The 10428-nt window shown below is 43.0% G+C and overlaps 1 protein-coding gene across 1 annotated transcript; it reads right to left on the bottom strand.

Annotated features, from left to right (window-relative positions):
• Nucleotides 1-931: 931 nt before the first annotated feature.
• On the bottom strand, nt 932-2679 carry LOC129457271 (piggyBac transposable element-derived protein 4-like). Its single transcript, XM_055230381.1, has 2 exons — nt 2657-2679; nt 932-2556 (listed from the first exon to the last, which is right to left on the bottom strand). The coding sequence occupies exon 2, from the start codon at nt 2540-2542 to the stop codon at nt 932-934; it is 1611 nt and encodes a 536-aa protein (XP_055086356.1). The 5' UTR covers nt 2543-2556; nt 2657-2679.
• Between the last annotated feature and the right edge of the window lie 7749 nt (nt 2680-10428).

Genomic DNA, 10428 nt, shown 5'->3' with positions numbered 1-10428 from the left:
AGTCGTTCTTATTGAACAAAATTCAGCACAATCTTTATTAATCAAAATCAATACATTTGAAGACTTACAGGACCTCAACATATGCGCAAAATGACTTCTTACTCTTTAAGTATATCTTGAACAGGTACTTTCTTTGCTCCTATATGTGGACTTTTACTTAAGGACTGAGCACATTATAGACCATTATAGCTCGCCTAGACTTTTTTTCTTTTTTTAGCTATAAAAATCATGTTAAATGAAGTATCAGCATGTACTTTTGCCCTTTTTCACACAACTACCTCTATTTTACAAATCTGTCCTTATTTTTATTTTGATGCATCAAATAAATGTGTAATACCAGTTTAAGTAGAAGAAAATTTAAAAAACGAATGTACTTTTGTGTAACTTTTATGCAAGCAAAGATTTAAAAAACTATCTGACCAGCTCAGAAACACTTTATAAAACATATTTGAACAATAATCAATATATATACAAGAGATTATGTAGATTGTACTTAGGGTTAGGTTTTTACAGCCCTTCCTATAAAAAAGTCAGGCGTTTTTGCAGCTAAGACATTGATTTTGCCAGGTCAAATTTTTTGGAATGTTTACGAAAGACTATGTGAAGTTCTGCAGCTTATGAGTTGTAATCTTTAGTAAAATATCCTTTTTGGAATATTTAGAAATGGTTTAAAATCAGTGCATTGATCATTATGTACAATAACAAGTGAAAAAACAAAAGTAAGAAAATCAGAAATTATTTTATATTTCAGTGAAGAGGAAATCGAACAATAAATCAACAGTGCAATATTATATACATTTACAAAATTAATAGAAATATAAACACGAACAGTGAAACATTATATACAATTTACAAAATGAACTGAAATATAAACACGAATAGTGAAACATTATATACAATAATTTACAAAATAAAGGGCTTTCAATGTCTTTTACTGTTCTGATTCAGGCAGAGTGTGGTACATCCTGAAACAGTTCCTGTCCACCTGCAAGCAAAGCCCCACCTTACACACCTCACACTGCCAGGGAGTGCAGCGTCTGCAGAGCACACACTGACGCCGTCCCATACTGGCCTTTTGCCTTTTTGATTGTCCAGAACTGGTGGGGACAGGGAGGTGGTTGGAGGTGGGCACTTTGGGCTTTGTTTTTAGGGGAACTCCTAACAGTTGTGATGTCAGCAGCTCCTGAAAGTCCTGCCTTGTGGGGGGTCTCTCGCCACGGATGGTCGACATCTCTTTGTAAATAATAAAGCTGTTGGTAACAGCAATGTCCAACATGTGTTGGAAAACGGTGATGTACCACCTCCGTGTTTTTCTGTGGACCGTGTTAGTGCCCAGCAGCTGGTCAGATGTGTCCACTCCTCCCATGTAGCGGTTGTACTCGCCCACCGCTGTGGGCCTGGGGATAGGCACCCGTTCATATGTGCCATCTGCCTTCTTCCTCCACCGCAGCACCGTCTCTCCAGCGTACACCGAGTGGACATTTGTACACATGGACACCTCCCTTGTGTCCATCCACTTCACAAATAAAAGGTCTCCGTCCCTCAACCAGCGAATGGACCCTCGTGGAGATCTCTTTGTCAGGGCGTTCTCTGTTGTTGTGGGAACCCCGATCCTCCCCTGCCTGTAAGTTCCACAGGCTCCAAACCCTTGCTGACCCAGGTGTCGGAATAGTAGTGGGCTGGTGTAAAAATTGTCACAATAGACAATATACCCACTTCCCAAGTAGTCCTTGTTGACAAGGGAGGAAACGACATCAAATGAAAGTCCATTCACTGAGCTTTGGGATTTTTTTCCGGTGTACAGCTGGTAGTCAACGGTGTAGCCATTTTTGTCTGCCAGTACAAAAAATGTCAGGCCCCATTTTGTAGGTTTGTCCCTCATGTACTGCTTGAAGGACAGCCTTGCTTTGGTGGCTACCATCCGTTCGTCCACCGAAATGTGCTGTCGAGGATGGTAAACAGCCATGCAGCGGGTCCGCAGCATGTCAAGAAGTGGCTGGACACGGTGAAGGACGTCATACTTCTCAGTTCCCCTGGCTAAGTCATTTTGGCCATCTTCTTCAGGGTCACTGATGTGGAAAAAGGACAAAATGCTCTTGAACCTGTCCCGTGTCATGACAGTAGCAGGGAAGGGCACTTCAAAGATGGTCTGTTTTCTCCAGAAGTCTGTCATTTTAGGGAGGTTCATCACTCCCATGTAGAGCAGAAGACCGATGAATTTCTTCAGCTCCTCAGGGGTTACATCAGTCCAGTGATATTTCCTCCCTCTCTCCTGGTGTCGAGCTGCACTTTTGTTAGTGTTGGAGCATAGTAACCTCCACACCTCTGCATCAAAAAACCTGGAGAAAATGTCGAGAGGAGTGTGTGTCCCAGTTTTTAGAGGAGCTTGGATTCCTGGTGTCCGCCTGGGAACAAACTTCAGTTTTGGTGGCGCCACATCAGGATCCTCTTCGGTCTTCCATGCCCTGGAAGTGGGACTAGGTGGTGTGCAGCTCCTGAAAGTGCCCCCCCCTGCGACTACTGTGGCCACCAGATGGTTCATCTCTCAAATTCATACTGAAAAAAAAGAAAATAATAACAAAAAAAAAACATTGGTGTGATAATTGTATGATAACATTGTGATAAAAAGACAGATTTGCTTCAGTTTATTACTTACTCAGGTGAATCTGGCAAGACGCTCGCTCCCTCGCTCACTGCCTCCTCAGCACTGTCCACCTCCATGGAGACACCCTCCTCTATGAGGCGCTGTGGTGGCTTGGGTACCCGAGCTGATCACCTCAAACAATCCAGCTTTACTCCTGATGTAGAAGCTGGACTGTGGGGTGACCTGCTCCTGTCACCTCCTCTCTTTCGCCCCCGTGGCCTACAGCGACCCCTCAAAGGTTCCATGACATGGCTTGTTGTAAAAAAAAAAACATAATTTAGTTGTCTGACAGTTGCAATAACAATGTTGTAATAAATTATATCAGTAATTATCGATGAACAATGTGTTTTGAACATGCACTGTCTCTGAATGACTCACAGCACATTTTATTTGGTGTTTCTATTGTGCCAATGAATTTGTTCACAATGCATTCATAATTTAGTGCTTATGTGTCTAATGGTTTTACATATGCATATACTAGATTAGTATTTTATTTGCAATACAGCAAACGATACTATTTTAGGCGCTCCAAAAACTTTTACGCGCGCCAATACAACTCGCGCCAAGCAGCTTTACTCCCGCGTAATACAGATTTGCGCACGTAGTATCTACTATAGAACACCAGTACTGTACTTTACAGAGATAGCAGATTTACTGTAACTTACAAGCCTTCTTTGCACGTTAGCTGTTATAATTTAGATAATGAAATGTCGTCTTTGACGACACTTACCTGGAGTGAGAGGACCGCAGACCGGGTGCGTCTCCTCCGCCCACCAGACAAGCGTCCTTCTCTCTGCTCTCCGCCACAAAATCCGCCTCCTTCTTCCCTGTTTTTTGCTTTGAAAACATGGCCAAATAATACTACCTGCCCAACGATGTAAATGATGGCAAAAACTTGACTGAACGAACTGTAACTCCCACTACTACTGCGAGGCTCTCCACAGTGACGCCTCAGCAGTGACTGTGAGAATCCCCGCGCACCTGCGCTCTGATTGGTCGTCTCCGAGGGACGACGTAAGCACATGACCGTAATGACAGTAACACATTTAAAGAGCCCCATGCCTCTGCTTTGAGACACCGTTTGAATTTACTTGATAGTGCAATCGGTTGCGGAGTTACGGTAATGGAAAGTCCGCAACCGCGAATCTATCGCCGGCGATAGCATCCGACGCTATAGGGTTAAAGGGTTAACAAAACTGAGCGTTTCATCCTCTCCTGGTTATAGATGACGCAAAGACGCGCGCGTGGTGACGTTAGCGCGCACCTGCGTCCTCTTGTTGCCAAGTGCGTGTTTCAAACACTCCCGTATCCCTGCAAATTTTGCAAACCTCGGCTGCGACAAAAATCTGCATTTGTTGACTTCATTTGACGATTTCTTCGGAAAGGAGACCTAACTTTGTATCAGACTTCACCCAGACGTCTACTGACCGCCTCCTGACTCGGAATAGAGACGTTTGTGAGGAAAACAGGTGAGGTTTGTCACTTTTCATGTTCACGTTATGGGGTTTTACACAGAATACAACCAATATATCAAAATGTCATTTTAACAAAACCCAGATCAAGCTTACAGTGAGTTTATTCAAAGAAATGTGTGCCCTTCTGTGTTTGATTTCCTTTTCATACAAAATGAAAACGATTAGTCTGTGTACAGGCCACAGGCAGAGGCTGTAGTGCTCAGTAGTCAAATACAGCAGATAATAATACTGTATTTACTTGAGTAATTATTTATGTATCTTTACAACAACTTGAGTAATTTAGTTTTAATGTAAAACGTACTTGGCCTACTCATAAGTTGAATTCACTTTTGGGCTAATCCATTCTCAGTGCAGTGGCTATAATGCACATGTACTGTTACCATGGCTACATACACTGTTAGCTTGGTACATACACTGTTAGCTTGGTACATACACTGTTAGCTTGGTACATACACTGTTAGCTTGGTACATACACTGTTAGCTTGGTACATACACTGTTAGCTTGGTACATACACTGTTAGCTTGGTACATACACTGTTAGCTTGGTACATACACTGTTAGCTATCAGCAGATGAACGCACTTGGCTAATTTTGGGAGAGGGCCTGACCCCGTGAGTCACAGCTCTAATCCTCTTATCTATTCACTGTATGGTACTATTATTCCTGATTTATGTTTATTTATTATCCTGATCATATTTATTCCATTCTGGGGCATGTATCTGCGCCACTTTCACCTGGGCCTACTGGACCGACTAAAAGCAGTTAGTAGTGACAGTAATCCTGTGATAACTAAATGTAATCTTAGTTTGCTTAAAAAAAACAAAAACTGCTAAATCGTTATAGATCATATTTTACAGGCTGTTATAGATGACGCAATAGCACAACTCACTAATGAGCTGCATCTAAAATTAAATTTTATTCTGTTGCTATTTTTTTTAATCACCCTTGCGTTTATATAGATTTCAAAATGACAATATCTTAAACATATGTTCATTATACGTGAAGTTTAGATAAGTTAAGGTGAACTTTGACCTACTCACTTCAAAGGTCAGTATTGTGCGCGTGAGAAAACCAGTGCTCCGCTCGCGAGCGCTGTGAGGATGCGCTGAATGCAGTGTCTTTGCAGGTACTGGGTACCTCTGTGCATAAAAGCACTGTAACATGTCTTCACTCTGCAAATATAGTTGACCTAAAACATGACAAATTCACTATATTAGTTCAGGGTAATACATTAGAGTTAGATAAATAATCAAAATACTGTTGATCAAAATCACTGTTGATCTAGTACTGCAGACATGTTAGACACTGAGAGGCCAGAATAACTGGGTTAAGCCAACTACCAATGTATTATTTCAAAACATTCACATGCATTTGGGTTTATTAAAACATAACAAAACAGTATCTTCTAATTTAACATGTATGCAAAGAGCTCAACAATTGCTGTTTTGCCATGTGCGTTCAGCTTTTGGCATAAACTGAAATTTTAGAAACCAACATGAGAAGCGTTTTGGTCTTGACACAAATGTTTCTCTCCACAGATCTGTGTGAGACAAAGCCCAGCTCTGCTCCGGACGTCCAGACCTCCTGCACACGTCCTCACATCAGGAGCTAAGTCCTCACACACTCTTGCACATACAGACATACACATTTACACAAATACACACACACGCCTCCGCCTTGCCTACCCCCGCCGTGTCCCTCCTTGCTACCCTCGCTATGCCCCTACCCGCCACTTTCGCTATGACCCTCCCCGCTACCCCCGCCATGCCCACCTCTGCTGCCCCCGCCATGCCCCTTCCCACCGCTACGGCTACGCCCCTCCGTGCTGCTCGTACTATGCGCCTCTCTACTCGTGCTAAGCTGCGCCGTATACGTCTTGCTGAGGCCCGCGTTGCTCCACATGCTAAGATCCACCCTGCTCCTTCTGCGATGCCCCTCCCTGCTCATCTTGCTAAGCTGCTCCGTATTCGTCTTGCTAAGGCCCCCGTTGCTCCTCCTGCTAAGGTCCTCCCTGCTCATCGTGCTAAGATCTTCTCTGCTCATTGTGCTAAGGTCCTCTCTGCTCATCGTGATATGGTCCTCTCTGCTCATTGTGCTATGCCCCTCCCTGCTGCTCAGGTGATCCGTATTCATGTTGCTAAACCCCGTGTTGCTCCCCCTCCTGAGGTCTTCCCTGTTAGTCCTGCTATGCTCTTCCCCGCCGCTCCCGCCATGCCCACCCCGTCCGCTCCCGCCATACCCACCCCGTCCGCTCCCGCCATGCCCACCCCCATTGCCCCTGCCATGCCCTTCCCTGCTGCCCCCTCCATTCCCCTCCCTGCTCCTCCCTCTAAGCCCCTCCGTATTCGTCTTTGTAAGGCCCGCCCTGTTCCTTATGCTAAACCCCGTGTTGCTCCTCCTGCTAAAGTCCTCCTTGCACCTCCCGCTATGTCCCTTCCTGGTGCTCGTGCCATGCCCCTCCCCGCTACTCATGCTATGCCCCTCCCCGCCACCACCGCCTTGCCCACCCCCTCTGCCCCCACCATGCCCCTCCCTGCTGCCCCCTCCATGCCCCTCCGTCCTCCTCCCGCTAAGCGACTCCGTATTCGTGTTGCTAAGGCCCGCCCTGTTCCTTATGCTAAACCCCGCGTTGCTCCTCCTGCTAAGGCCCTCTCTGCTCCTCCTGCTAAGGCTCTCCTTGCTCCCTTTGCTACGCTTGCGGCTGCTATTGCAGGGGCCCTCAGATCATCCATGTCCCGTTTTCTGTCATTTCTGACTCCACAGATGCCAACTAACTATGACATATGACTGACTAACTATGACACTGTATCATAATATACATAAGTGTTTTGTTGTAAATAGTGTGGTTCTTGTGTTTTAGTGTGAAATTAAAAAAAAAAAAAAAAAAAAAATTAAGAAATCTGCCAAAATATGCCTGATGTTAAGTATAGTGCTGTGTGTATTAGTGATCATTCTGTGATTTCTGTTGTAAATAGCATGTAAATAGTGTGGTTCTTGTGTTTTAGTGTGAAGCAATCAAACAAAAAAACATATATAAAATGTTAGGGATCAGATATTGTGTTTTCTGCTCCCCCTCTTCTTGTGTCTTGTTTGTTCCCACAGAGCGGGTGGTGACGAGGGCTCCTCCTGCAGCAGACCAGACCAACCCCTCTTCTCTGTTTTTGTGTTTGGGCAGCACGGTGGCAACACTCATGCCTCACAGCAAGGCCTGTGTGGAGTTTTCATGTTTCTCCCCGTGTCTGGATGGGTTTCCTCCGGGTACTCCGGTTTCCCCCATCAACTAAAACATGAATCACCCCCCTTTCAAATCTTTCAAATAATATAATATTCTTAAAGCATACATGTTGTTTTTGTGATTCTTGTGAAATGCCAATTGAGTGTTTTTGTCCTTTGTGTTCAATGCACTTTGTTCAGTGGAATAGTTCTTGTGAAATATATATAACAGTTACAAACTAATAACACATTAACTTCCAGTACCTGGTTTTCATGATTAAGAGGTCACTATTGTAGCATTTGTGTACACTGCACTGCTTTTATGTGTGGAGTTTGCATGTTTCTGCCTGTGTCTCAGTGGGTTTCAATGAGCAGCACACTAAACTTTGAGGTGAGAGAATTTTCCTTGTGACCAATGAGCAAGTTTGTTTCAAGCATCACTAAAATAAACAAATCTGATTGCACAGTAGGAGTAGAGACCGATATCCTGTTTAAAAATACAAAGGTATTTACTTTGGATTTGCCAGGTGACTAGTTAATAGTAATTCCATAGTTTCCATAGTCCCCCCTGTGTTTGTGTGTGTGTGTGTGTTTGGGGGTGTGTGGGGGTGTGTGTGTGTGTGTGTATATATATATATATATATATATATATATAAAACTCAATAAAAAAAAAAAAAAATATTCGTGTTTTATTTTACTGTCTAAACCTGACTTACATGCAGCGGTACAATTGGTCACTATTATGAATCTAATATTGGTGAAACCTGAAGTAAAAATACAAAAAATACACAAGTAAAAGTATTAAAGTACCTGTTTAAAACTGTATTTAAACCTAGCTGGAGCGAAGAAGGCCATAACCCGCAAATGGTTGTGTAAGGACGAACCTACACTCACTGACTGGATTCAAGTTGTCACTGAGATCTATGACATGGAGAGACTGACCTTTTCACTGAGACTTTCTGTTGACAAATGTAAAAGATATTGGGAGAAATGGACTTGTTATATTGAAAAACTAGTTATATGATCATGTTAATGGAATAACTGTGCATTGTTTCTGTATTCTTTCCTGGATGCTCTGTATTGTTTTTGTGGTCTGCTGTTTTGTTTTGTTTTGGTTTTTTTTGTTTTTTGTTCTAAAATACTTATAAAACCCCCAATAAAAATAAAGTTTAAAAAAAAAAAACTGTATTTAAAGAGTAAAAAGTAAAAGTGTTTAGCTGTTTTAAGATTTTGAGATCTTATAAAGCAGGAGTGCCACACGGAGGGTCACAGACCAGTGGTGAATACAGTCAATAATTCAGATGGTGTATTTAACATAGTTTTGACTTCATACTTTAAATAAGGATTGAAATATTAATATTAGGTCTGTATGACAATGCAATGTGATGTGATTTAGGTTATATTGGTAGGATTATTCAAATTTGTCACAAAAAGTACTGATTATGATCAATTGGGCCAGTTCAACTGAAGGCCTGAGGGCCAATAAAAATTGGTCTGAGGGCCGCATTTGGCCCCCGGGCCATAGTTTGGACACCCCTGGTCTAAAGGCTAAAGGTTATTTAAGGTTGTAAAGCTCATTTCAAAAGCTTACTTTATTAGAGCGAAGGGCGTAAAAAATTTTATCACTACAAAAATGACTGAAGTGAAATCCAGCGTTGTGTTGTCTCTGCTTGCTCTGCTTGTGTAGAGTTATTCACAGTTTACAACATGTCACAAAGATTCAAATTATCTGCACATATAATAACGTAGGCTGAGGAACTTTTTGTGTGAGATTGCGTCATGATCCAGCATCTATCTGTCCATAAATGTGGCTGTTTCCACCTTCCAATAAACACAGACACGGACTTGACCAGGCTCCCCAAAAAAAGAGCTTTGAGTGCTTTGAAGGTGGAAAAGCACTGTATAAAAAAAAGTGACCATTTATCATTTGGTCTGCTACTTTGGTGGCAGCAGTGAGGGACTTTCTTCGTCCTGTGTGGTTGCTAGTCTACCTAAGTTGCAGCCTTTTCCTGTTTGTCACCGGGGACCAGGACACACAGCTCTGTTGATTACCCATGTTCCCGTGCCTGTCATCTCATGTCCCTAGCATCCTGTGAGCCCTTTTACTGCGGCACGTCCTGGTTTGGGTACTTCAATACATGCTAACTTATTACTAATCAGATTGTATTTATGCATGCTATTCTGTAATTTTGCATGGTTTTGTTTGAAATGAGGTTTTGTATTTGTCAGGGGAAAGACTGTGAGACTTTTATGTGCTTTTGTACCATGAGACGGAATCAGTCTGTCTTCTATAAACATGGGTGTTTCCGCTTTATGGTTCTTGGGGAAATGGACTTGACCAATCTCCCAAAAGACCACTTTGCACTTACTTAGATGTTGGTTGTCCATGCAGGTTGTCCATGATGCTGGTGTGATTAAACACTGGGAGAAGAAGCCTGTGGTAAGGGTCATCTGCATGGAGGTCTGCAGACAGGTGCATCTCCAAAACATGGGGCTTGAGCCTATTTATCAATCATTAGGCTTATTTTGGCTCATTTATATAAATTAGCATATGGTAACCAGCCCTGCATTTACCCAACACCCTCCTCGATATTGGAATGAACAAAGGACAGTCCCATAAACATGTGGACTATCAAAGTACCTGTGGCATTTTCAAATTCCCAACACGGATCATCGTGGGCCGCGCCGGTTACACCCATTTTATTGCGCCTTGATGCAAACTGACAGTTAAACAGCAAATTTCACTATAGACTTCCGATCTGTCCTCCAGCTCAGTTTTAGGGACTCTACAATGTTGTGATGGGCGATGTCACGTGAACACAACTTATTAACACTCATTGAACCTGCCCGCTCATCATTACCGTTATCTCGTTTGATACAATACTCAAGCTGAACCTGCTCTTTCACCTGTCACTTCTGTGTAATGTCTCCTCTGATTTGGCCTTGGACCTGTCCCAACTGAGGCGTGACTTGGTTTCATTTGTGCTGGAGTTTTAATCACGTCTTTATGAGTCGGAGATGTTACATAAGAGGGGCTGGCATGGGCGCGTTCCCACATGGCTCAGAGCTGCTGTCGGCTACGGAGCTGTCACCATC

The sequence above is a fragment of the Periophthalmus magnuspinnatus genome, chromosome 21 (assembly GCF_009829125.3).
Source record: "Periophthalmus magnuspinnatus isolate fPerMag1 chromosome 21, fPerMag1.2.pri, whole genome shotgun sequence".
Classification (NCBI taxonomy): domain Eukaryota; kingdom Metazoa; phylum Chordata; class Actinopteri; order Gobiiformes; family Gobiidae; genus Periophthalmus; species Periophthalmus magnuspinnatus.
The sequence above is the reverse complement of the archived record's forward strand: the minus strand, read 5'-3'. Positions and strand labels throughout refer to the sequence as shown.

Bases quoted from the DNA above. Each gene is read 5' to 3' on its own strand.
- LOC129457271 (XM_055230381.1), bottom strand. From the start codon at position 2,542: ATGAACCATCTGGTGGCCACAGTAGTCGCAGGGGGGGGCACTTTCAGG.